The sequence below is a fragment of the Larus michahellis genome, chromosome 14 (assembly GCF_964199755.1).
Source record: "Larus michahellis chromosome 14, bLarMic1.1, whole genome shotgun sequence".
Lineage (NCBI taxonomy): Eukaryota > Metazoa > Chordata > Aves > Charadriiformes > Laridae > Larus > Larus michahellis.
The window spans coordinates 6,338,989-6,366,108 of record NC_133909.1 but is presented as its reverse complement, the minus strand read 5'-3'; the positions used below and the strand labels follow the sequence as shown (position 1 = coordinate 6,366,108).

General features: G+C 53.0%; 2 protein-coding genes across 2 annotated transcripts in view; one reads left to right on the top strand and one right to left on the bottom strand.

Moving 5' to 3' along the window:
- Positions 1 to 12,846, bottom strand: part of UBE2O (ubiquitin conjugating enzyme E2 O) — a 67,019-nt gene extending 54,173 nt beyond the window's left edge. The window contains exon 1 of the mRNA XM_074607217.1: positions 12,396 to 12,846. Coding sequence (XP_074463318.1) covers positions 12,396 to 12,803 — 408 coding nt within the window. The 5' untranslated portion in view covers positions 12,804 to 12,846. The remainder of the gene's footprint in view (positions 1 to 12,395) is intronic.
- An 11,557-nt stretch (positions 12,847 to 24,403) lies between these two features.
- On the top strand, positions 24,404 to 27,050 carry AANAT (aralkylamine N-acetyltransferase). The gene is made up of 3 exons (XM_074607216.1): positions 24,404 to 24,707; positions 25,467 to 25,621; positions 26,021 to 27,050. The coding sequence occupies exons 1-3, from the start codon at positions 24,551 to 24,553 to the stop codon at positions 26,324 to 26,326; spliced, it is 618 nt and encodes a 205-aa protein (XP_074463317.1). The 5' UTR covers positions 24,404 to 24,550; the 3' UTR covers positions 26,327 to 27,050.
- Positions 27,051 to 27,120: the final 70 nt, after the last annotated feature.

Below are 27,120 nucleotides of genomic sequence, written 5' to 3'. Positions count from 1 at the left end.
AGAGAAAGTTAAGGTTCACATCAGTTCATGGGCAGTAAAGTACACACAACAGTAACTATCAGATGTAGGGTAGGTGATGAGAGCGGTCCACCCAACTATGGCCAAGAAGGTCAAATGCAGCTTGTCAAATCCAACAGGTCAGGCACACCATCAGTTTCCAACCACCTCCACAACCACTAGGGGGAAAAGAAAATAGCTTTTGCAGCGAGTATTCGCTTTGCAGCAAGTATGCCAGCTAAGGGAGTTCTCAGATAAGAGTGTTTTCTCTACAAAACTGCCTGGCTTGCATGGTTGTACAAATGCTAATCAGAAAGACTGCCGTAATCTGAAGAGAAAGCAACTGCGTGGGGCAGAAACAAAAGCAGCCAAAGCATCCCTGGGAGAGAGGACAGGAGGTGTGAATACACATTGTGTGTTTGCACCTGAATGCCAATTAAGCAGCAGAATACACAGAATTAGTGTACACACTCAGGCCACAGTCACTACACTAACATAACCATTGTGCAAGAGTAGGTAGATTCCAAATGGTAACCAGTATCTATGGGTGGCAATCTGGTACTAAATTATGTTACTGAGAATAGAGGAAAAAAAAAATACAGACAGAATGATTAAGAGGAAGCCAGGAATTCAGCCTGGATTCCTTCCAAAGTTCAAAGTGTCAACACTGGAAAAAAACCAGATAGACTCCTCCAATTAAAGATTTTACACATGCATTACAGCAACCACATCAATTACAGCATTTGTGATATTTATTTCCTAAAAATTATTAGCCTTTTCCTAAGATCCCCAACAAAACAAGACATATGAGAGCTGATCACTTAATACTCCTGTGAAATACAAAGAGTGCTTGATAGGGGAAGCGTTGAGTTTTCATCTAACACTTGGGCTCAGATAAAAGCAGCCTCAGGAAAGAAACATGAATACCATTCAAGCAGGTTCTCGAGGCTGATCGAGGCAGCCAGAGCCAATTCTGATGAAGAAAGCACGGTGCGAGCTGGAGCAGGGGCTGCAAGATGAGCAGGGAAAGAGCCTATCTGGGAAGGAAGTTAGTGATATACAGTCTGAGGGTGAAAAGGGAGAAAATGATTGCGCTTCACCACATAATAGCACATTTAGAACGGCAAGAAGCTATTTAGGAGTCAGGTTTGCTTTTTACAGGAAGAGATGGGTGTAAACTGCTCGCACATTTATGCTAGAAATTACAAATTTTCTCATCCAGATGGGAACAGCTTCCTAATTCAAGAAATCAAAGCAAACAGTTAACTCTTTATGACAGACCTTCCCTGAGGGAGATACACAGCTGCTGCAGTGATAGCGGGCCTGGCTCAGGATGCCCTGGCTAGTGCTAGCCCGCAGTGCTCACGAGTCATCACAGGGCCTTCCTGCCTGGCACGTATTTTATTAAAGTCACCCTGTACTTAGCACTTTGCTTTATCATTACAGGGCAGATTTTGTTCGTGAACCAAATGAGACATTTCTGTGTCACGTACCAGCACAATCCCCACCACCACACAAAACGAAATCGAGGAAGTTTCTGGCCTGAGAGACAGAAGGGCAAATAAGCCAATTCAGCTACACAGGTCAGATGTTCTGTTTAAAAGGTAGTTACCGAGCTAATACACACTCCGAATCTGATTGTCTAATTTCTACATATAAAGTGAGATCTCAAAACATTGACAGCTGGCACATTTGGATGATAAAAATATCAACTAATGTATTAAGAAGAAATTTCAGGATTTTCATCTTTTTAATCTAAGCAGCCAGGAATCCTGGTATTTTCTGTGCAGTGCCACCTTCCCCACTGTGTAATTCTGCAAGGTGCTCTCTTCTTTCTCATGTTTCAGGAATATACAGAGCTGCACAGTCTAGGAAGCAACTTGCTTCATCCAGGATGCAGCTTGCTTCATCCCCTGAAGTTTGCTCCAGTTCAGAAAGCTTCCAGAGTCAGGATAATTCAGGTCTATGTCCATCAATCACAAGCTGCATTAAATATACCCCACGGAGGAAACATTATATACTACTACACCTCCTCAGGAAGAGCTTCCCAAGCTCTTTGGAACACACCCGAGATGTTGGCCAGCCTATCTCTTACAGGAAGCAAATGAATCATCCACATCTGCAGACTTTAAAAAAAAAAACAAAACCAGAAGTTTTCCAGGAAGGATGGAGATTCCTCCCTCTCCCCTGCTCCCATTTGCTGCTTTAAACTGAAGCCCACAGACAATTCACCAAGACAAGATGGGACTCCAGCATGGGAAACCAGAGCAACTTTCACAACCTGTGGCACAAGGACAGAGAAGAGGCTTCTGGCAGAAGTCACATGTGTTAAGGACAAAACAAATATGAAGAGGCAGTTCATTATGTACCATTTCCAGCCAGTTACACAACTCTGTAGTAACTCTAAATTTAGAAATTGTGGCTATTTTGTCTCAAGACTAATGCTGTTTCAAGGAACTTGGACTCAGACACTGAACAGAAGCATGAATATTTCTTGCAATAGTCATGAGAATTATTCACTTGGATTAGATACGTAACACACCTTCCAAGGAAAAAAAACAATTTTCATCTTCAAAAGCAGACAGAAGGGCAAAGCCAAAGGACAAATAGGGCCTTGTTGGAAATTGGAAAGCTATGACTTTGATGGGCAGACTGTCTGGTGGATGAGGAACTGGTTGGATGGCTGCATCCAGAGGGTAGTGGTCAACAGCTCAATGTCCAGATGGAAATTGGTGACAAGAGGTGTCCCTCAGGGGTCTGTATTGGAATCAGTACTGTTTAACATCTTAATCAATGACACAGACAGTGGGATGGAGTGTACCCTCAGCAAGTTTGCAGACAACACCAAGCTGAGTGGTGCAGTTGACATGCATGAGGGACAGGATGCCATCCAGAGGGACCTGGACAGGCTTGTGAAGTGAAGGTCAAGGGAGGGGACACTGCCCCTCCATTCCGCTCTGGTAAGACCCCCCCTTGCAGTGCTGTGTACAGCTCTGGGGTCCTCAGCACAGGAAAGACATGGAGCGGGTCCAGAGGAGGCCACAAAAATGATGAGAGGGCTGCAGCCCCTCTGCTGTGAGGACAGGCTGAGAGAACTGGGGGTGTGTTCAGCCTGGAGAAAAGAAGGCTCCAGGGAATCCTTATTACGGCCTTCCAGTGCTTAAAAGGGTTTTATAAGAAAGATGGGGACAGACTTTTTAGCAGGGCCTGTTGCAATAGGACAAGGGGTAATGGTTTTAAGCTAAAAGGGGGTAGTTTTAGACTAGATGTAACAAAGAATTTTTTTTGCAATGAGCGTGATGAAACCCTGGCCCAGGTTGCCCAGAGAGGTGGTGGATGCCCCATCCCTGGAAACACTCGAGGTCAGGTTGGACAGTGCTCTGAGCAGCCTGGTCTAGTGGGAGGTGTCCCTGCCCAGGGCAGGGGGGTTGGACTAGATGACCTTTAAAGGTTCCTTCCAACCCAAACCATTCTATGATCTGATCAACTCTGAACAAAAACATTAAGCAGTGCTCTATGCACACTCACCTCAAATACAGAAAAGCAAAGGTGTGAGGGCAGAGGCCAGTGGCAGCGTTGGACACTTGGGAAGGGCTGAGCCCCCCCACTGCAGGGGCTGAGACCCTCCAACCCCTCTGCAGCAGGAGATAGGGCAGAAGTGGCCATTTTAGTGCCATGCGGAGCAAAGCCGGATGAAGGAAAATACCAAGGCTCCTTGGTGATCGATGCTACTCAAGCTCCAGCTGTGTTTCAGCATAGCTGCTGCCAACAATTTCACTGAGGACTGAGATCAAGGACCAGTTATTTAACAACATATCTTGAGCCAAGAGGCCTGGAACACCCACTTGATTCTAGAAACACCCCTATGAACTATACCTAGCCTGCCCTTCGCTAACTACATTTCTAACCCAGCCCTGCAAAACCCACAGCTCACTGGATTTATACCTAAACTAACTTACTAACTTTTAAAGAGACTAGGTTACTCGATTTAGCTACTCACATGAGTAAAATCAAACCAAACACAAGTTCCTCAATAGCAAGAGACACAGTATGCCATCTAGTTTCCAAGCATCCCATATGCCGAATAACCAATGTATTATGGTTCAGGGTGAGAATAATTTGCCCAGACAGAATTCTTTAGCTGTAACTGCACTGAGCAACATCACAAGTTTTCCCTCTACCAAGCCGACAGCTTGTGCTCTCCATCCCTGATCAGAAAGGGTCAAACAGAGAAGGCACGGAGCACACACCAGGGCCCAGGGCCGGGCAGCAATGATGCAGGCTGTCTTACCCAGAGTCACCCGAGGTGAAAGTTTTTTGTCACCTTTCCAACAGGCACTGCCACATCAGAGCCCAGAAAACGCTTTGAAGATGAAAAGTGCTACTTACCTGCTAAGTATCCTTATCAGCAGAGAAGCAGTACCCTTTCGGACAAGCAAAATGATTCATACACAAAAGTCTTCTGTTCTCAAAGAAGTTATATCCTTTCAAAGTTGGTAAAAAAATAAATCTGTCATGATGGAACTAATTCCATCTCTCCCAGAATTAGTGTATTTCACTGAGCAGAAGGTTCATCGTCCACTGACAAATGAAAACTGTATTCAGTGACTTCAACAGGAATGAGGCACCAGGAACTCGCAGCTTTGGGCTAAGAAACACAGTTAAAAGCCTTAAGCTCCTCTTTTCAGCTGGTGATTAAATATCCCTCTTCACTTTTCAGTCTCCAAACCCCTCCCTCACAAGCAGAAAAGCTAATAGCTTTACAGGCAGCGGTAAGAACAAACCGCTGAGGCTGTGTTTGATGTGTGCTGAATACAGAACCACATGGTACCGCTGTTGCAATTTTACGGTACAAAACGAATGCTGCTTAATGGACCAAGGGCACAGCTACCTAGTTTCTCTTCAACTCAAGAGTGTAACCAGAGGCTGTGAAGTGATACCACCGCAAATGCAAGCTGAGCAGGGTTTCCTTGTTTCAAATTTACTCCCATGAATTAAATTCTTTCCTGGCCTGGAAGCTACAGTAAGATACCAAGTGCTCCTGTCCTCTCCTACCCTGCTTTCTTGCAGGTCCTTGGTCTCACCTCCTACCAACAGCCTTCACGCTGCCCGTTCATTTCACAACGAATTACAGCACCAGCTGTTGAGGAAAGAAACAGAGGTCATGATTTTAAAAACTATGGCAAAAGCAGGGAACGAATGCAGCTTTGTAATCACAAAGAAGCCTAACTACCTACCTAGAGCATCCAACCTATTCTATAGCAGGGAGCTACCCCTTGAAAAGCTGGGCAAATTATTTAAGATGTAGCTTGATGCATCTCACTTTCAAGATCTCAACATATATGCACAAAAAACATTTTGTATCTTGGCTTCCACTTGCTCCCCTTATATACCCAAGCAACCTTCTACGCCACGCCAGAAGCTAATAGAGCAAGCAAGACAAAAAAAAAACCCACCCGAAACTACAGAGTCTTACCAAGATACTGCTCTAGACACCACTTCCATAGGTCTCTAACTATTAATTTGTTAGAGTTTAAGTCAGCAGGTTAGTAGACACACGGTGCACGCCCTAAGCTCACAGCAATGCTATTTAGCTCGTCTTGCCCATAACAGCAACCCCCTCCAAAGTCACAGGGCTTCTCAGGTGCAACATGGACCTGACAAATGGAGAAGGATGAGCAAAGCATAAAGGTGATGTAATTTCTTTAAAAACAAGCAAAAAAAGCACAGACTATCGTACAGAGGTACAGATTTCTTAGTCTTAAAATCTGACCACTCTCAACCCATGTTTTTGACCACAACCTACATGTCATACTATGTAAGAGGCAGGAATTCCAGCTGCAGGTGCTTATTGGATCTCTCTCTTCATTAAGCTGCTTTAAACCCTACACAATTAAGGGCAGAAGACAAGCGTAACATCACCTGCCCTTTCCCTTACCTCTCCCAAGATACAGTTATCAATTCCACATTCACCATCAATATCTTTGTTTCCATCCGTACCATGCTCTGTAGCTTTCAGCCCAGTAAACATTCACAGTTTCCACTGGGACCACTTCCATTGCCTGCTCCAAGCATCCCCAAAGGCTGGGGCAGAGCACAGCAGACCTGGCTCCATACGCACAGTCCAATGCACAAGGTAGGCAAGAATAATCCTGAAATGCACAGTAAGAGATGCTTTTTATCAAGAAACACAGCCAAGCCCACAGGACACCTAACTGCATGATGCCAGGTGTGCTGTGGGTTACCACTGTAGCTGTAAGATCCTCCACACAATTCATTCAGTACAGACCAAAAAAAAGCAATAAAACTAAAAGGACACCTGTTAACTGAAACTCTAGCACATCTGAAAGCACTGCAGCTATTACAGTTAGCAGTAATCCCCACCACCTCTACTGCCAAAACCCCATGTTTTTCATTGATGTGTCTAATTACCCCTTACAATCATTGTCACCATACCCCCCACGTAGTCTCCTGTTCCCTTCACAGAAACGCTTCACATTGACAGATATTGATAAACATTTTAGATTTCTCAAAGGTAAATCCCCCGCCTAGTCCCAGGACCATTAAGAGAAAATGACTATTGCTGAAGTTTGGTAGCTTTGCAAATTCAAGTTAGCAGAATATTTTAGTTTCAGCCACATATATGCACACATCTATTTAGCAGTCTAACAGCAAATGGAAAAAAGCTCAAATATCACCATGGAGTCTCCCTATGTTTTTTTTTTGTTCCAGAAGATGAGTTAGCATTCTCCTAACTTGCCACAGGTCTAAAACTCTCAAGAGTGGGACACACCGGCTACACAAGGTAGAGCCTGAGCTGAATTACAAGGTCAAGTGCTCCAGAGCACAACTTAAAAAGAAGTAAGAAACCCAAGCCATCATCTCACATCTCTCAGTTCCAGGAAACTCAGGACTGACAACCTCAAAAGTAAATGCAAAGATTTCAGATGAAAGTATCAGCTCCTGTGCTTACAATGACCCATTTGGGCAAAACCCCAGCACATGGTGGGAGGTAACAGTAGAATGGAAACAATAAGGCAGGTTTTTCCTAAGTAGCATTTAGGAAGGTGTCATCACCTTCTGAGCCTTTGAAATCCCCCAAGTAATTAAACAATCAAACACTCAAACGAGAGGAGGCTTTTAGCTTCACAGATGCCAATTATTTCCCAGCACCAACACAGATGCCGAACATTAAAAATAGTGTCTTTCCTCTGAAGAGAGGAGGGGAGCAGAGGAGAGCTGCCATAAGTAAGCAAGACCTCACCCCAAAAAAACATCTGTCAAAGCTTCTGCCATTTAACTTCAGTGAAGAATCTTCAGCCAAAAAAAACCTAATTTTACCAAATTGCTTAAAGCAGCTTCTCTGCAGAAGTCTGCATTGGAGCTGCATCACATCAGCAAAGGAAGAACTTGTACAAGAAGATTGCAGCACAATGCCTTACTCATCCAGGTATTTTAAGGCCTGTCACAGGTTTTGACTGATTCCTTCTAAAGCTTTTAGTGCACATTAGTTTGTTTACTAGTCCTAAGAGCATTACTAATTTAGTTTGGGGTTGTTTTTTTTTTTTTAAGCTATGCCAGCACATTGAAAGTGAGTGCACCTTGGAAGAGAGCACATCACAAAAACTGCTTGCTTGGGGAGCGGTTTCGTCCATTTTAAAAATAACACTCCTGTCTAGATTTGGAATAGTTACAATTAATTGCTTAGCCCAGGTGGCCGCTTGCAACTCCTGAATTATCAATTCACTCTGCAAGCTGTACACAAAGCAATTCTCCATACAGTAATAGCGTAGACTATTTAGTACTCCTGAGATTTCCATGCAGCGACTTGTGCCGGATTCCACTTTTGCAGTAAAATATTAATGATGAACCCCAAGTCTATACTGCAAAAGCCAAAGAAGTCAAAGTAAAACAGGGAATCAACTCAATGGTACATAACCTGGCAATGGATACTCACAGGATGGAAAGGTCACCCATTAAAATGGTTCTATTTTACACAGAACTGCAAAAATTCCAGTAAGCCCTTTCTCTTGTCCTGTCTCTAACAGCTAGAAACATCAGGCAGTTTCAAAGAACCCCCCTAGGAGAATAACTGAAATGTCAGATGCAAGAAGAGGGTTAGATACAGCTTCCTCACGCAATAAACACCAGTATTAATAGTTTATGGGCACTGAATTTATGTGCTGCAACAAAACCAGAGCTCTGCACTCTGACCAGCATTTTCCCCACAGCTCCTGAAAAGGACCTTGCTGTCCCTCTCCACCAGCTGTAATGTACCTACGCTACACCATCACACTTCCAGATGGCGAATGCCTTGCCAGGTTGGAAGACAAAAGACTTTTAGGGCACTCTGTTTTCACGCCTCAACTGCAAATAGGTTCCACAGAGTCACTAGCTGGGATTAACATCTGAAGAGCACAGGCTGGTGGGCTAGGATCCCAGCAGCAAGGGCTGGGAGTGGCTGTAAAGGGACAGAGGGAAAACACAGACCTTCTGTAAAAGGAAATATTTCCTTCCTCCAAAGTATAAGCACAGAAAGACTGCAACTTAAAAGTTTAGGTCACAGCAGTAACTACATGTCAGAATTCAGACAAGATACAAAGTGTTCATTAAAAGTTTGAAACGATGAGAGTAGAACATCTTCAGACTTCTCCTGCAACCTTATGTTCAGGACTCGATATTTGAGGTCAAGAAATTATAGCAGTGAAGGGTGGGAAGGAACAGAAGGGCCATGTGGGATGAAGCAGAGTTGAATTCAGAGAGAGACTTGCAGAGATAACATCAGATCATTTCCAGCTAACAAGCTGATCAGCCACTGGATTATGTCTGAGGAGCCCTGATCATTTGAATCCGTTTCCAAAGCAGTAAGAGAGCCACCCAAACCAAGTTCTATTCTGCACCTAAAGGCTGCTAAAAGCTTCAAAAAAGAAATAATTCACCTTGACTCTTATAGCAATCCTGGGGCCCTACAGGGTCCCCTACATGTAAATTAATCAGCATCACACATGCGTACCACAGCATCACACCAAGGCACCAGTGCAACCATTTGGTACCCAAGGCAGACAACTCAGAGCAGGGAGCTCAGCAGCCCGGCCGGCTGAAGGTCTTTAGATAAGGTGCTGAAACACAACACCTGCGCTTCCCATCTCCCCCAGCTGCAGAAGCGGCATATCTGCCTTGCACAGGCTTTATGAAAATTAAAGGTGGCAGAGCACTCTCAGGCTTTCAGATGAAAGGCAGGAGGAAGGGTAGCAGCATTTTAAGGCGCTCTATGAGCCTTACTACTATCTAATACATTCAAGCATTTTTATAAAGTTCCCAAAGGCAGCTCAAGTGTGCACCAGACCTGCAGCTGAGAAATCCTGGAATTAAAATTCAGCTGGGTCTCAAGTACTCCTGCTAATTTGTTAGAAAAAGCATGAAGTGCTCACACCAGTTCACGGTACTTTCACAACCTGAGTTGCAAGTTACATCTAGCATTCAAAGGATACCATGAAGACAAGAAATATGGCTTTAGCCAGTCACAGGAACTGCTCTTTGGGTTTGCTGGGTTGGGCAAGACATGGATGGCATATTCGGAAAAGGAAAGCTTTCTGCTTACAGGACTGCTTGGGGTTTACAATACACAGCAACAATGATTTCCCAGTGTTCTGAATGGGGAAAGTGGTGAATGTGGAAAGTTCTGAATGTGGAAAGGCAGGAAAGGAGCACACTGAGCCAGAGGGTAAGAAATCCTGGCTCTTCTTTTATTCACATCATTGGATGATACTGCTAACGACTATCAACAGGGGAATCAAAGGCAGGAATGCACTCGCATAAACCATTTATTCGGTTGGAGGAGCTAGCGGGGTTTTGTACCAAATGCTAGCTCTATTTCAAGAGAAAGTTTCTATTACTTATTAACATCAGTAATCATGTGCTTGGGTGGCATTCTGCCTACTGTTTCCAACAGGAAAGAGCAACAGCAAGTGTTAGACTTGTGGAAGCAACAGTGAAAGCAAACAGCCTATCTATTCCGTAGCTGAAAAAAAATTATTTTAACCCCCTCATAGTTTAAAGAAAAGACAGGAAAGCTCTAGGATTATAAATAGGTACAGAAAACTGATTTTGACCTTTGCACTAGGAGCTAAAGGTGATGTTTCACTACCTTCAAAATTTGCAGCAACTTTATTTCTCCACTTCCTTGGTTACAACATTCGCTTTATCCAATACACATGACAGGGTCCATAGATCTTAAAGTGCCTGACAAACAGGAGACAGACAGGCACATAGCCTTCTACATGGAAATGGGATCTAACATACAAAACAGGCACATGATGGCACAATATGCGAAAGCCCTGGCCCCAGGAGCACCTTTATCCTCATCCCATTGCAGAAATAAGAGCTCAGGGTAATAAAAGGGTGCCACAAGCACCCTCTTTAATCCATGGTCTGGCGGCGACCAGAACAGGTTAACATTTTTAAGGATGCCAAACAAGAATCTCACAGCCAAAGATGCTAGAGAGTCACAGTCACAGTTAAAAGATGCATCTGCAGATAACAGCAGGCAACAGCATCCAAAAGCCACCGAACTTCAGGCCCAGGACAACTCTGTGGTGCCAATGGCTTATACTCCTCCCAGCGTGGATAATGACAAGCAGGTCAGGGGCTTACCTGGCTGGTTATCACATACTGGCGTAACCCAAAAAGGGCTGGGTCAGCAGACAGCAAAAAACCCTGATTTATAACCACAAAATGGTAAGTCCCACGACATGTTTCCAATGGCATCAGATTTGTCTTTAGCAACCCCGAGCTACAGCGCAGACTGTACACAATGCCTCTCAATTTTGTCAGTGGGCAGCTTTTCAAATGGAAAAATCAATATGATAGGTACACCTAAATTCCTCAAGCACTTAGGAAACTTCTCCCCAGGGTCTATTACCACCCGAGTGGTAAAGACGCCTACACCAGAGAAGGAGGACAACAAGAAGGAAAGACAGACAGAGCGTTTATTTACATAACTGTCTTTGATTGCTGGTCCTCCCCAGTCTAGCTTTTTCTAACACTGCAAAGGATACAGTTACCAAGCGACTAAAGTCAGAGCTAACACCTCTGGATTTGGGAACCCAATAACAACTCCTAAATCTGTGTTTACTCACCCAAATCAAGGCGGCTTTGTTTAGATGCTGAAAACCACACTGAACTTGGGACAAATTTTTACTGCAACAGCACACGAAGATTTCACTGGAAGGCTGCAGTGATTGAATTGTGGTTCTTTGGAGAAAGCAAGCTTTTTTTCTTTAAGGTAGAAATACATCACACAGCAGTATCTTTTCTGCATACCTGTTTTCATTTTCCTTATCTCCAACCGGTCACGTGGCTAATGACACTACCACCTAAATTTAGCTCATTCTGTTAGCACTTGCAATCCTACCGCTGCCTGCAGGACTGCAACACACCTTTCTTCTTCTCCATGTCCCCCCTTGGGCGCGCAGGACCATTTCTGAAATGGCAAAGCAGACACCATACCAGAAGTCTCCCGCTTTCGCCTGCCACCCCAGCAGAGCCCTCGGACCTGCAAGGAGAGCGCAGGCCGCCTGTTTTGTTCAGTGCAACGCCCATCCCTCGCAGGCCCCCTTTGTGCTATATTACAGTGCCCCCTCGCTCGCTTTTGTCTCCCTACTGTCAGTCAGTGGGGGGGAAACCCCACGCCAGACCAACTTTGGGAAGTGGGAACGTCCTCATCCAGACCTGCGCCTTGTGGCTCGCCGGTTATAATTAAGAGGTCACAGATTCACGTATGCCTCGTCAGCGGTGGGGCTAAACGCTCACGTAAACAAGGGCAGAGCCAAACCATGGTTACTCGCCGCCTGAAATCTTTATCTAGTCGAGGTTTCCCTATTCGGCTGTTGACTCCCCTAAACCAGGCGATGACGACACTGTCCAATAAAGGCAGAGATCCTGGCCCACATCCCCAGCAAGGGAGAGGGGTCTGGAAACTGGCTCAAATCACCTTCACAGGCAGGCCTCGCCTTGGGCCATTAAATCCCAGCAGAACAGCCGGGCTCTGCCACCAGCAGCTTCCAGAAGGAGCGTGATGGAGGAAGGGAACGGGATTTCAAACCCCGGAGGACACCGTCCGCCTTCACCACGCTCAGACTGCTGCACGGCGCACGAAGGGGGTGGGGGGAATAGGAGAAAGGGAGAAAAAAACCCCTTTTTGAGTGCCTCCGGAACGGCCAAACCCCACAGCCCACAGGGGAGGGGGCCAGCGGGCCGCGCAGGCCCCTGCCCCGGGAGGCCTCCAAGGCCTTGCTGCCGGAGCCAGGCCCCCCTGGGACACACACACAGAGGGCCGCCAGGCCGCGGGTAGCCCCCACCCTGAGGGAAGCGGGGGAGCCCGGGGCCGCCCCGGTTACCTTGGTCTCCTTGACGTGCTGCTTGATGCCCTCCGGGTACCACTGCACCCGCACATAGCCCCGCCGCAGCGGGCTGGCACGGCCCTCCTCCGCCCCGCCGGCCCCGGGGCCTCCGGACTCGGAGCCTCCCGAGCTGACGGCACCGCCGCCGCCGCCGCCGGTCCCGCGTCCGCCCTCCTCTTCCTCAGAGTCCGAGTCCTCGCCGTGGATGAGGCGCACCAGGCCGAAGCGCACCGAGCCGCGGTAGCGGCCCGACACCAGGTCGTGGGAGAAGAGGAGGCGCTGCGAGCCGCCCGGCGGGGCCGGCAGGGGCAGGGCGGCGGGGGGGGCCGGGGCCGGGGAGGCGGCGGGGGCCGGGGCCGGGGAGGCGGCGGGGGCCGGGGCCGCCTCAGCGGGCAGGTCCGCCATGGCGCCGGGCTGAGCGGGAGAGCGCGCGGCCGCCGGCGCAGGCTGGGGGAGGGGAGGGGCGGCGCGGGCCGCGCGCAAGTAACGGCCCGGGGGCGGGGCCCGGCACGGGGGGACACGCCCACCGCCGGGGACACGCCCACCGGGAGGGAGGGGCAGGGGGGTGGCGGGGCCCGGAGCCGGGGGTTCGGCGGGGCTGCGCTGTACCGTGTCCGGTATTCCCGGTTATGGGGGGGCTTCAGTGCGTCGTCCCCGAGTCCCCAGTTATGGGGGGGGCTTTACTGCGTCGTCCTCGGGGTGCCCGGTCTTGGGGGGCTGCGCTGCATCGTCCACAGTGTCCCGAGGTGGGGGGGGGGGCTTCACTGCGTCATCCCCAGGGTCCCCTGTTATGGGGGGGGCTTTACTGCATCATCCTCAGTGTCCCCAGTTATGGGGTTGGGGGCTTTACTACGTCATCCGCAGGGTCCCCTGTTATGAGGGGGCTTCACTGCATCATCCTCAGTGTCCCCAGTTTTGAGGGGGGGTGTGTGTGTTACTCCATCATCCACAGGATCCCCTGTTATGAGGGGGCTTTACTGCATCATCCCTGGGTCCCCGGTCTTGGGGGGCTGCGCTACATCACCCTTGAGTCCCCAGTCATGGGGGGGCTGCACTCTATCATCCTCAGTGTCCCCTGTTATGGAGGGGCTTCACTGCATCATCCCCGGGGTGCTCGGTCATGGGCAGGGACAGCTGCGCTGCGTCATCCCTGGCCCTGGGGGGCTGAGCTGAATTGTCCCCAGGTCCCTGGTCGTGGCTGAGGGGGGGCTACGCTGCATCATCCCCAGGGTCCCCTATTATGGGGGGGCTGCACTGCATCTTCCCCGGGTCCCCAGTCATGGTGGGGCTGCACTGCATCACCCTGGGGTCGCTGGTCATGGGGGGGCTTCACTGCATCATCCTCAGTGTCCCAAGTTATGGGAGGGCCTTACTGCATTGTCCCCGGGTCCCTGGTCATGGGGGGGCTATGCTGCATCGCCCCCAGTGCCCCCAGTTATGTGGGGGGGGCATTACTGCATCATCACCATGGTCCCTGGTCCTGGGAGGGGCTGTGCTGCATCATCCCCAGGTCCTCGGTCACGGGGGGGCTGCGCTGCATCATCCCCAGCATCCCCAGTTATGGGGGGGCAGAGATGTCCCCAGTCCCAATGCCCCCAGCTGGAGTGGCCGATGGGTCTCACCTCAGAAGCCTGTGTGCTGGGTATTCTCACGGGGAGGGGGTACAAAACCCACCCACCACCCCTTGCTCCCACCTGGGCCCCCCCTGCCCTGCCCCAACATCTGCCCTGGGCACGGGGTGAGGGTCCACCCTGGCACTGCGCACTGCCCTCCAGCCAACAGCAAAACCCAGTCTTGATTTTATGGCTGGTAGAAGCCCTCATTTGGCAAGTGAGCCAAAGATGTGGCTTCAGTGACTCGAATGTTGGGGTTTCCCCCCTCTATCTGCAGGGATTTTTGAAATAAAATGGTTTCTTGAGTGGGCAAAAGGCTAAAAGATTCCAAACCAGCCCTCGTTGCCTGTCCTTTACCCAAAGTCATCCTGTCTCTTTGCTCCACAGATATCCCCACCTGTGTAGCACTGCCTGGAATATCAGGAAAATGCCCCAGATCCTCAGTCTGCCTTGTTTTGGTGCAGGACAGACCCCAGGAGCAGCTGAACAGTGTTTTCTCTCTCGCACTCTCCCTCCCAAAAACGCAGAGCTGCTCTGCCTGGCTTGGGTCGTCCAGCTGGCTATCATTGCTCCTTCCAGGGTTTCTCCTTTCAGGAAAAGCAACCGGGATACAGGTCTGCCTGTGCCCACCTCCAAGATTCACCGCCCCACGAGAGAGCAGGGACACTCTCTTCAGGCCTGCTGGGATTTTCCAACCTTGCCCGAAAACCCTGGGAATGGGCTGGGGCAGACGGGTGGGTGCGTGGGTGAGGGATGCGCTGGGTGCCGGATGGTGTTTCGGCTCTGCCCGGCTCCTTGGCTATCCCGAGGTGCGGACAGGAGGGCAGCGGGATGCTCTAAGTGATGGGGAAGCGCGAACTATTCCCGTCCTGCCTCCAAATCAGGCGGGGAAGCACTCCCAGCCTTCCCCCGGGCCAGCCCGACCTCCAGGCCAGCATTTAATCCCTCGCTACAGCATCCTTTTAATCAGAGGGGTAGAGTGTTGACATGGTTCCCTGCCGGAGCATTTCTCGGCATCAACCCCAGGGATAAGGAAGAGAATAGAGCTAAAAGGAACCATTGGGTGGGAAAATAGCAGCAAGCCCTTGGGGAAACACAACTTAAATATCCATTCAGTGCCACGTGGTTATACGGATTTTTACAGGGATGAGCACATCTGGGAGTACAGACCTCCGTCTGCACGCCATGACCTCCATAAAGCGGAGGAGGTGGGGACTGGAAAGGCAGCACATGAATGCCACCAGCACGAGGATTTCACCCTCCAACCATCACTGTGCTGGAGCAGGGAGTGCACTGCATCTCCCAGCCCACCTGGAACTGGGGGTGAAGTGCCTCCCCCCCTCCCACTGAAGCCAGGGAGAATTGTGCCTTTGTGGGAAGGGGATCAGGTCTTGGGATGGGGAGAGGGTGCCCTCTGGCTCCACTGGAACTGGTGGCATGTTCTTCTCAAGGTTTCAAAGCACAGCTTTTTCCAGCATGGTGATGCTTCTCGTCATCTCCTTAACATACATCATAACGGCTGCTAATAAAATATAGATACGCGTAATGGGCATAAGCAGGTGCGTAGGTGGAAACTGTCCCTCCTCGGAGCAATTACATGCTGAAGAGCAGCGGTGGGATTTCAGATAGCCACAAACAGCCACGCAAACAATCCCGTTATACAACCGGCGGGCTCACAGCAGGGGGATTTTAATGGGGACAAGTCAGGGCTGTTTGCTCGTTAGCAGGATTTGAGCCGGGTGTGTTTTTGCACTGTGATCCCAGCTGGGGCTCTGCCATGCTTCCATCATGGCACTGAAGGAGAAATCATCACTTTTTCAGGACACAACAGGCTGGGGCCTGGACTGCCACAACACCGACGTGCTTTGGGCATGTTACAGTCCCTGGGTGTCAAAAAGATCATCTCCCATTCCACACGCCGAGCTGTTCACATCTCCACTGAGGGACCTCAGCAAGTCAGACCACCCTGCAAAATACTAAGGCAAACCCAAGAAACGTTTTGCAGGGCATGATTTTTTTTGGTGAATGAGACTGATTCAGCAGGAGATCTGAACAGCCAGGACTCCTGCAAAGTGACACATGTCAAGCAGCTCCTCCCCGTTATGGCAGTTAGATCACCAGTATCTCCCTGTCGAGATACTGGTGGAAAGCAATCCCCGTCCTTCCTCCTTGGAACCGGGATGGAGCCGGGTGCATCTCTCATGGGCCATCGTTGCACAGGCCTTGCAGGGCAGGTGCTGGGATGCCCACTGGGTGCCAGGATGCCCACAGGGTTCCGGGATGCAGGGTGCTGGGGTGCCTGCCAGGTATTGGGGATGCCCGCAGGGTACCAGCATGCCTGCTGGGTGTCGGGGATGTCTGCTTGGTGTCATGGTGCCTACAGGGTACTGGAAAGCCTGTCAGATGCTGGGATGCTCACTGGGGATGCTCACAAGGTACTGGGTGCCCACGGGGTTTTGGAGATGCCCAGAGTGTACTGCGATGCCTGCAGGGTGCTGGGATGTCCAGAGGGTGCCGGGGATGCTCACAGGGTGCCGGGTGCCCACAGGGTGCTTGGGATGCCTGCAGGATGCCAGGATACCTGCAAGGTGTTAGGGATGCCTACAGGGTGCCAGGATACTTGCAGGGTATTGGGAATGCCCAGAGGGTGCCAGGGTGCCTGCAGGGTGATGGGGATGTCCGGAGGGTGCCGGGTGCCCACAGGGTGCTGGGAATGGTTGGAGGGTAGTGGGTGCCTGCAGAGTGCTGGGATGCCCACAGGGTGCCAGGGATGCTCACAGAGTACTGGGATGCCTGGAGGGTACCAGAATGCCTGCAGGGTGCTGGATGCGCGCAGGGTGCTGGGGATGCTTAGAGGGTACCAGGATGTCCACAGGGTGCCAGGGATGCTCACAGGGTGCCGGGACGCCCGGAGGATACCAGGATGTCCACAGGGTGCCAGGGATGCTCACAGGGTACCAGGATGTCCACAGGGTGCCAAGGGATGCTCACAGGGTGCCGGGACGCCTGGAGGGTACCAGGATGTCCACAGGGTGCCAAGGGATGCTCACAGGGTGCCGGGACGCCCGGAGGGTACCAGGATGTCCACAGGGTGCCAGGGATGCTCACAGGGTACCAGGATGTCCACAGGGTGCCAAGGGATGCTCACAGGGTGCCGGGACGCCTGGAGGGTACCAGGATGTCCACAGGGTGCCAAGGGATGCTCACAGGGTGCCGGGACGCCTGGAGGGTACCAGGATGTCCACAGGGTGCCAAGGGATGCTCACAGGGTGCCGGGACGCCTGGAGGGTACCAGGATGTCCACAGGGTGCCAAGGGATGCTCACAGGGTGCCGGGGATGCCCGGAGGGTGCCCGGTACCCGGGCTGCGGCGGGGCTCTGGTGCCACCTCGTGGGCTGTCGCCTCCCGCCGCCGCTCAGGGCCCGGCCCGGCGAGGGGAGAGCACGAAGCCGGTTCGTTGGTCCGGAGGGGGCGAAACTTTGCTGGGCAGCCCCGGCGCCTGCAGACAGGGTCTGGGGCGGCTGGTGGAGCTCCTGGGTGAGAGGCAGGAGAGCTCTCAGCACCCCCCCCGCTCTGCTGCGCAGATCCTCCTTGGCCAATCCTCCCAAAATTTTCCCTTTTGCTGCTTCCGAGGGGCACACGCGTCCCTCCACCACCTTCTCAGAACAGCTGGTGCCTTCAGAAAAGGTGCTTTGGAGTCGAGCTCACTGCTCGGGTCCCAGGGAATGGCTCCAGACCCTCCCACAGGGACAGGCTGTGAGTTTATCGCTGTCGCGCAGACAAACAGCTTAGCGGGAATTGCTGTGTCCTGGTCACATCAGGGAACAGAAACATTAGCAAGTGATGCAGCATATGGAAATCTTTCGTCCTGTCTTGGTGAGCTCAGAAAATCTCCCGAGACCGGGCAGGCAGGGGAAAGCCTCTCCCCTGCGAGAGGGGCCCCTAGCAGTGCCTGATGCCCCCATCCTGCACTAGATTACCCGGCCCTTCCCTTGTTGCTTGTGCTGCACTCATCAAACACTTCTGTCGTCCCCCCCCCAGAATGGCCTCAGAGTGACATCACTTTGTATATGTATAACTTTATGCAAACACAATCCTCCTCCACACTCTCTCATCCTCTTCACTGAGACCAAATTCCCTGATGGGGCTGGTCCAGGCCCAGCCTTGCTCTGGGATGCAGGATTTGGCTTCCCCGTCGGTGGCATCTGGTCCCCAACCGTCTCCATGGGGTCACCCTGGCTCCCCACCAGCAGTGGGCTGGGGCTGGACCAAGGGCAGGAGAGCTCCTGCCAAGCTGTAGGGAGCAGGATGCCCCAGTGACAATCACCCAACTGCCACTTCCCAAAGTCAGAACTGGAGCTAAACTGCCGGGAGGTCTGGGACTGGAGGGTGGTGGGTGCCTCTGCTGAGCCCCTTCCCATCTGCCCGGCCCTCTCCTCCCAGAGGAGCCCCCGCAGAAACCCATCTTCCCGGGGATTGTGTCCTGAGTGGCCATGACCTAGTTACAAACTACCACAGCCCTGCAGAGAGAAGGAAAGGAGGCTAATCACCACTGGTGCCTGTGTTCCAGGGAGGGGATAAAAGAGGTCCCAGCCAGGTTCTGGCCCCCCCACCTCCTGCTTTTGGCTGAGATTGCTGTGACCAAGCAGACATGGGCAAAACTGCTTCCCTCTCTGCTTGCATTCTTTCCTCAAAGGCCCACGCAGAGGAGTAAGATACCCCCAGCCCTGCAAAGGCATGTGTTGATCTAGTGCAGGCCAAAGCCAGAGTTCAAAGGTGCTTCCCCAGACCATCGCTGGGATCCCAAATCAGCTGTGAAGCAGCATCCCTTCATCCCTTCCCCAGCTCCCCACCACTGTCTGTGGAGGGAATCAGCCCCGCGCCCTCGCAGAAGAGGCTTCGGATGCACTGGTGGGCCAAAAGGAACATGCCAGAGGAAATGCACATATGTGCATATTTGCATATTTTTTTTAGAGATATATACATACACACACACACTAACACTTCAGAGTACAGAGTGGAACCAGCCCCTCTAGGGTCTATTTAGAGCCTGGGGCTGGGGTCTGGGCACCATCCATAGAAACCCCGTGTTGCTATTTTGGAAAAGCATCATCTTGCAGGTTCCTAAGTCACCAAATACCCACTCCAGCGGAGAGGCTGGAGGCACCCTGACTTTGCAGGGCCTGCTGGTGATTTTAAACTGCTCTTAGCAACTCAAGAGGGGAGAGCATCAAGGGATAAAAGCAGCAAGTAACCAGCCTGGCAAGTGCTGAGAATACCGAGTATGGCCAAAGAGCTGCACCCTGCTGCGAAGTTACAGTGACCACGAGCGCTTGCATGCTACCACTCGATGGCAGCTGACAGAAAGGCAGGAGACAAGGGAGAATGAAATAAGAGCCTGCGGCTGACCTTGCAGCGATGCCAAACTGCAGAGCCCTGCTGCCACCTGTGTTATGCCATCGCCAGGAGAAAAGCGTCACCCTCTTTGGGTATGTGGGTCCCCACGGCTAAGCCAGGGGAAGCTGTAAAACAGGGATGTAAGCAGGGTGTCCAGCTTGGTATTTATGTGAGTTTGGGAGGTAAACCTCCTCAGATGGTGCCATACAGGGGAGGACCCTAATGCCACCTGCGTCCCCTGTGATGGCAGACCCTGCCCCTTGAGGCCAAGGGACTACGAAGGCTGCAGCCACCAAAAGCAGATTTATCCCCCTGAGCCCTGGGATAACCCGGCGCTGTGGTGGGGACAACGGCAGAGCACGGCACAGCCGAGCAGCCCCTGGGCTGAGTGTGTCGCTTCATTCCCAAGTCCCGGCAGAGCGTGGGGGACAAATACCGATTCATCTGCCTCCCACGTGCTGCCCCTCGATGCAAATCCTGCCCAGATATAATTGCCGTCTTCCTGAGCGAGCACCCCAGCGGAGGGACCAGCCGGGCTGCGGGGCTGCAGTGACAGCTCGGGGCTCTTTGAAGATGCTGAGAGAGCTGCTAAATATGTAAATCTCAGCACGCTGCTGTGGCTCTCATTTAATGGAGTTTTTGACCCTCTGCAGCTGTGTAGGAGCAGGGAGAGACGGATCCAGCTAAAACCACCGAGAGCAGCATCCCTGCTTGACTATTCCAGCCACGGGCCAGCCTCTGCTCTGCTGGGCTCAGTTTTAATGGCTGGGATTTGCTCTAAAATGCCGTTTCTGAAGAGCTGGGTTGTATTTCTCTTTCGATTCCATGAGAAAAAAAACAACTTTAAAAGAGGGAGATAAGGGGGTAGCCCCAGGTCACTTTGCCCATGGCTGGAAACTAAACCAGGTCCTGAGCTCCCCTGGAAATGTCTCCAGTGGAGCAAGCCAGCTCTGCCTCCTGCTCCAGGCTTCTTCCAGGGCTGCGTCTGGTTCATGATGATAATGATGATGCCAACATTTTTTAATTATTATTTTTGCTGACCTTCCCAGTCATTTCCTTTCTAGGAGCTCATGCCTGGGATAATCCCCCTTTTATTACTCATGTCCTGATTGGGGACAAATCGTGCTGGCTTTGCCTGTCCAGGTTTTTATGTAATAGCTCCCGGGGATGGAGGGCTGTGGAGGGAAGAGATGCTTGGTCTTTGGAGCAAGCTCCTTGGGACAAAAACCTTAGATCTGTCCCTCTATCCTAGAAGAAGCCAGCCAGCTCCCCTGAAAACCCCCACCACCACTCAAGCCCAAGGGGTGATCACACCTTGCACAGCCAGCAGCCTCCCCATCCTCGGCACAAAGAAATCAAATCCACGCTCGGCAGGGCTGCCTTCAGCTTCCTATGGGCTCCCGGTGTCGTCAGAAAGGTCTGGATCAGGCACCATACGTTGCTCTCCTTTCCTCCCTAAGTCCTCTGCTCTCCCTGCCCATCTTGCAGCGGGGTCTCAGCGCAGAGCAATCAGCTAAATGCTTTATCCCTCTGCAGGCGGTCACGCCGGGGGGGGGGAAAATAATAAAAGCCTAATGGGATCCTTTTGCTGGCCTGTCACCTTAAAGCCTCTCACCTCTCCCCGTCTTTCATCGGGGTTATAAACTCCTTAGGGTGTCATCACGTGCTCCATAAATAACAAATATATAAGCAGGGGCTGCGGAGGGTGCGGCAGACAAAGAGGAGGGGAGGCAAAACCCCGGGTCCTCCTCTCCTGCCGGGACGGCACCGCTGGAGCCAGGCGGGCAGAGGAGCGGCGCGGGGTCCCCTCTGGTAAGCACCCACCTTTCTGTTGCATCCCGGCAGTACTGACAGCCTTGGGGACGACCGGTGGTCCCGAGGCCACCGTGACTTGCCAGCCCCAGTATCCCAGGATGGGGGGAATTGCCCCAAAGGGGAGGGAGGTTGGTGCACGGAGGAGCTTAGCTTGCCTGAAAAGTGACTTTGGTGGAGGTAAAAGCGTGGCTCTCATCACAGCCCCTGTCCCATCCCTACAGTCCCAGCACGTTCTATCAAAACCTGGGTGTAGGGATTCTTCTCACTGAAACCCTCCGTGTTCGGAGTGTGGGAAGAGCTCAGGCTCTTTTTTGCAGAGAATATTTGGCTTCAAAACTGGGTGAATAACTCCTCACTATCAACTCAATTGAAAATTCAAGCTCCAAATCCAAGCAGCCATAATAAAAAGATGCTGTTAGGGGGTTACTGTAGACTTGCCTGTTTATTTACACGCGAGCACCTCTCTGGGCCATGCGGATGCTTTGATCTCTAGCGCACAAACACAAGTGGGGGGAAAAATTTACAGAGGGAGCTTTTGGTACGCTGCTACATGCACACTAATATATCGGGCTCATCTCAGGCAGGTTTGTCAAGGAGCTACAGCATAAAATTTACCTTGGGGTATAAGTGACATGAGCAACATCCAGGAGGCTGTGTTGGAGCATTGGAAGGCAGATACCTGAAGCCAGGGAGAGAGGATTTTCCTCCTCGCTCTGGTTCTTACTCTGTGACTTAGGGGGAGTTCCCTTCACCCCTGCGGGTGGGATGCTGCCCAGCTGTAACTGCACTGCTGAGACCCCCGTGGGCCCGCGGGGCCCAGGGTCGGTCTGGGGAGGGCGGCTGGTCCCTCTGCAGGCTGCATGTATGCCCCCACCCCCCACACAGCAGACTTTTGCATCTGCAGGCTGCTGAGAAGCAAAGCAAAAAGCTCATTTCCAGAAAACAGAGGCAGATATACCAGCCCTCCAGCTGTATAACCTGTGTTGCCAGGAATAAAGTGCCGGAGGGGAAAAAAAAATAGAAGGAAAACAAGCTAAGGAGCAGCCTTTTCCCATCACCGCCTTCTGCTCCAGGATGCTGCTGGTTGGGGGGGGGTCTCAAGAAATTTCTAAAAATAGCTGGAGGGATCTGATTCTCCTTTCCCAGTCTTCTCTAAGGGGAACTGAGCAGCCACTTGCACAAGGGGTCTTGAACCGCCCCCCCGAGCTCTGTGGATGTCCCTGTAGAGACATTCCAGTGTTCAGTACTTTACAGCCTTTAAACTGTCTGGGATAAAGACTTGCTTTCGGACAGTGACCTGGCTAACAGCAGCTGTCGGTGAGCAATAATTCCCACTCCATAATTCCAACAGCAGCCAAAGCACCAGCCCTGCTCCAGGCCGCGCTCGGCTGGTCGCTCTGCCCGGCCATCCCTGCCCAGCACCCCCAAAACCTGCCCCAGGCGCTCAGCGCCACCCAGGATCAAACCATCCCTGCGTTTTCTAGGTGCCCAGAGCCTACCCTCCTGCCTGCTCTGGGATTTATCCAGGTGGATGAGCCCCTAATCCAATTAGCAGGATGAGGAGTTCCAGAAGATTTGATAAGAAGCTCTACAACCCCCCAGAACCCTGCTCTCCCCCCCAGCTTGGCCACCCCTTCGCTTCTCTCCTACGTGGTTCCCAGAAGGATTCCCATCACCATTTCAGTTAGTCCTTGCACTCACCCCTTGGTGACCAGAAACGGCATTGGGGATGCTAAATAATCCCCCCGCCAAAGAAACCCCCTCTCCCTGATGGAACCCGATCCCTTAGGATACACATCCACTGCCAAACCCGCAATTCATTGGAAATAAATCACGACGACACCCCATCTCACCCCGCACTGGATAAAACAGGCATTTCAAGCGCCCAGCCCTTGGCATTTCAGGATGGAAAATTCCCAGCTTGCGCCGGTTATGCCCTGCGCAATGCTTGTGCTGGTAACGCTTTTGTTTCTATAAATCCTATTAGCTGGAGGCAAGCCTATAATTAGCAGGGAAAGCCGGCACCTCTCAAACAATAATCAAAAATGACCTGGCTTCGCACTGGCTTTGCTGCAAATTGCTTGAATATTGGGCTGAGCAGGGACAGACGGACGGCTCAGGGAGCTCTTCCCACTATTTCTGCCTGTGGGAGGTGTGTGCTCAGCAAAGTTAATAACTCAGTTTGTGGTTCTCTCTGGATTTATTAACTTGGTTTACTCGCACATGAAACAGGAGGCAGACTGAAGCCAGAGGCTGTGAGCCAGATCGAGGGATTTGGCCGGGCTGTGCAGGATGGGCGCTGCTGGATGAGCTTGGGGGCCAATGACCCTCTTGGGGGGAACCAAGGGGCCTGGGGTTCTGTATCGCCGGTGGCATGGCCTGGGGTGAGCTGTGCCCGGGGGGATCACACTGCCCAAAGCTCCCGGGGCAGGAGGCAAAGCCTGGGGACACCTCACCCAGTGGGATGCTCGAGGCTTGTGGCAGCAGGAACCTGCTCGTCCTGCCGCTGACCCATCTCAGCTATGTCTGTGAGCACGGACATGACCTAAGAGCCCAATAGGGGCTAAGCTGTGTCGCTTACCCACTGAGTGAGCCGGAAAAGGGAGTAAATCCCAGCAGCTCAGGCTACACCGCGGTGCACGTATGGTGGCCCAGCACTGACTCGCATACAACCATGCAGCACCGCACAGAGCTTTCACCCAGAGATGCTTATTTTGCAGCCCCTCAGCTTCCCACAGCCACATCCCACCCTGCCTCGCCCCAGGGCAGGGGCTGGACTCTCCCCGGGGCTCTCCTGCCCGTCCTGCTGCCTGGCTTTGCCACGGGCTGGGGCGGGAGATGCGGGGCAGGGTACCAGGGTGGGATGCTCAGCCCCACGCCTGTTCCCCCTGCTCCAGCTCTGACAGCCCCTGTCCCTGCTCTGTCCCGCTGCCTGGATGTTGGCAGCTGGTCACAAGACTTTTGTCCTCCATGTCCCTGTGTCCCCAAGTTTGCTACAGCCCACGGCCCGTGCCAGGCTCCTCCACTGGCCACAGCTCACAGCGACAGCAGATGGGCAATGGGGTCACTGTGGGCGGGTATCTGCTCTGTGTGTATATATATATATGTATATATATACACGCACACCACTATGCATAGGAAAAGAGTGGCAAGCAGCCTAATCCTGTGTGTGATCAACAGGTATTTTTGGCGGCTAAGAGTGCTGGAGGAGATTGGCTGAAATAAAGGGTGCCGTGACGCTGCCAGGGCCAGGAGCCGGCAGAGGTTGCCACAAACGGAGGGAGCGGTGGGAAGCCGAGCAGGAGGAGGAAGAGGAGGAGGAGGAGGATGTCAGCACTCAGCGCGTTGCCTTTCCTGAAGCCCGTTCACCTGAGGTCCCCCCGGAGCTCGCCCGGGGGCCAGCGCCGCCACACGCTGCCCGCTAGCGAGTTTCGCTGCCTCAGCCCTGAGGACGCCATCAGCGTGTTTGAGATCGAGCGGGAAGGTAAGGGGCTGCCCCAGGGAGGTCCTGCCTGGTGGCATCAGCTGGAGATGCCCCATCTCTTCCCTCCACCCATCCCTTGTGCTCCTTGGGGGCACACCGGGGTGGCAAAACCCCCATGCACGCTCTTGTGGGCGATGAGGGAGGGAGACAGCGGCTGTGACTCGTGGCCAGGCCACCATGGGCTCCTTAACAAGGTGGGGGAGGCCGTAATTAAGGAGATGGAGAACCACAGCCCCCAGCTGCCCAGGGTGGGGAGAATGGGAGGTGACCCCGGACCAGGAGAGTGGGGAGCAGCTCTCCCAAAACAGCCCTGCCAGAGGCGAGCGGGCAGGAGAAGGGGAAGGTGGGAGGAAGGACACCGTGCTCAGCCTCCAGTTGCACAGGGGCACTTTGAGATGCACCCACAGCAACATACACCCCCCGCCGCCCCTCCATCCACCCCAGGCACCCCCCAGCGCCCCTCACCCAGACTCACCAGCCCGTTTCTCCCTCCTCTCCGAAGGGCAGGGGCAGGCGGGAGGGCTCAGCTCAGCACCCGCTGCTGCAGCCCTGGAGTCAGCGAGGAGAGCGGGGAGCCGGTCCCTGGGCTGGGGAGGGCTGCCCCCGGAGGAGCAGAGCTGCTGCCTGGAATCATCCGCGTCCCTTAGAGCTCCTTCAGAACAAGCAGGCAGCAGCACACATGCCGTCTCTCCCCATCACATCCCATGCTGGGGGGTGGACAGGATCCCCCTTACTGTACTCACCGCCGTCCCTCTCCAGCCTTTATATCTGTCTCCGGGGACTGTCCCCTCCACCTGGATGAGATCCGTCACTTTCTGAACCTGTGCCCGGAGCTCTCCCTCGGCTGGTTTGAGGAAGGGCGGCTTGTGGCGTTCATCATTGGCTCCCTCTGGGACCAGGACAGGCTCAGCCAGGTAAGAGCCAGCCCCGGTTCTTCCCAGCTCGTGTCCTGGCAGAGGCACCACCAGGGCCTGGGGACAAGGAGAAGCCCCCCAGGGCCCTGAGGCTACTCACCAAGTCTTCTCCCAAGACTCATTGCTGCAGGGCTGCTCTGGTGGAAACGAACTTTCTCATTAATTAATTTTACTGATGCTGTTAAAAAAAAAAAATACGCTCAGTAATTCCCCACAACATTGATTTTAAAATTAAAAAGCCTGCAGGGATGATGGGGTGGGGGGCGGGACGGCACCAGGACCCTTCTCCCTTTGGCAGGGGAGGATGCGGATGCTGTTTCATTGGGATGGGGAACCAAGACACATGAAGGATGGGACCCCCCCTGGTCACACTAACCCCCCCCGTTCCCCCCTCGGCAGGCGGCGCTGACCCTGCACAAGCCGCAGGGCACGGTGGTGCACATCCACGTGCTGGCCGTGCACCGCACCTTCCGGCAGCAGGGCAAGGGCTCCATCCTCATGTGGCGGTACCTGCAGTACCTGCGGTGCCTGCCCTTTGCCCGGCGCGCCCTGCTCATGTGCGAAGATTTCCTCGTGCCCTTCTACCAGAAGTGCGGTTTCGAGGCGCTGGGTCCCTGCGAGGTGACGGTGGGGGACCTGGCCTTCATCGAGATGCAGCATCCCGTGCGAGGACATGCCTTCATGCGCAGGAACAGTGGCTGCTGAGCCCCCCGCTGGTCTGGCCCTGCCGGGGGGGGCTGGAGAGAGGCTGCCGGGGCAGGGGATAAGAGGCTGTGACCCCTTCTCCATCCCTGCCGTGGCTATACATCTTCCTCTGCTAGCCCTGGCTACAACCCGTCCCCTCTGCCACATCTGCCTTCCAGCCAGACCAGCCCGGTCCCATCCCCGTGGGGCTGGGGACAGAAATCTCTAGCCTGGCCCCACTGGGAGCACCGACCCCCCCTGGTCTCCACCACGGCTGTGCCAGCAAGCCTGGGTGGGCTGCAGGGCTACATGTCCCCCCCGGCCCCGGGATGGCCCCGGGATGGCCCCCTCGGAGCAGCTGGCGGGGCTCTGCTGATTTAAGGGCACTCACAGCCACGTTTTGCTGAGACACCCAGCAGAGCCCGTACACACACGTGTCCCCAGCCCTGCGCCCCCTCCCACCGCCACCACCACGAGTGAACCACACCACGGCCAAACCCCCTCCCCCCCAGCACCTCCCAGACCAGGCAGGGGTCCCGGCAGCCCCCCCTGCTGCCCGCAGACATCTTTCCAGACCCCTTGGAGCACACCCCCATCCACACATTGCAGAGCCTCCCTGGGGGGCCAGTCCAAACCAGTTCCCCCCCAGCTCCCAAAATCCATGACCAGGCCAGGACAAGCCTTCTGAAAATGCCTCCGGCTGTTGTGAAGCACCAAATAAAGACATGGTGGTGGTTTTCTACGCAGCCCGCGTGTGTTCCTGCCCCGCTCTCACTGCCACCTCACCGCGACAGCCGGAGGGAGGGCACCAGCCA

Excerpts from the sequence above, each read along its gene's own strand:
- AANAT (XM_074607216.1), top strand. The coding sequence starts at position 24,551 with ATGTCAGCACTCAGCGCGTTGCCTTTCCTGAAGCCCGTTCACCTGAGG. Across the intron at positions 24,708-25,466 it reads GTTTGAGATCGAGCGGGAAG|CCTTTATATCTGTCTCCGGG; the intron begins GTAAGGGGCTGC and ends GTCCCTCTCCAG. Across the intron at positions 25,622-26,020 it reads ACCAGGACAGGCTCAGCCAG|GCGGCGCTGACCCTGCACAA; the intron begins GTAAGAGCCAGC and ends CCCCCTCGGCAG.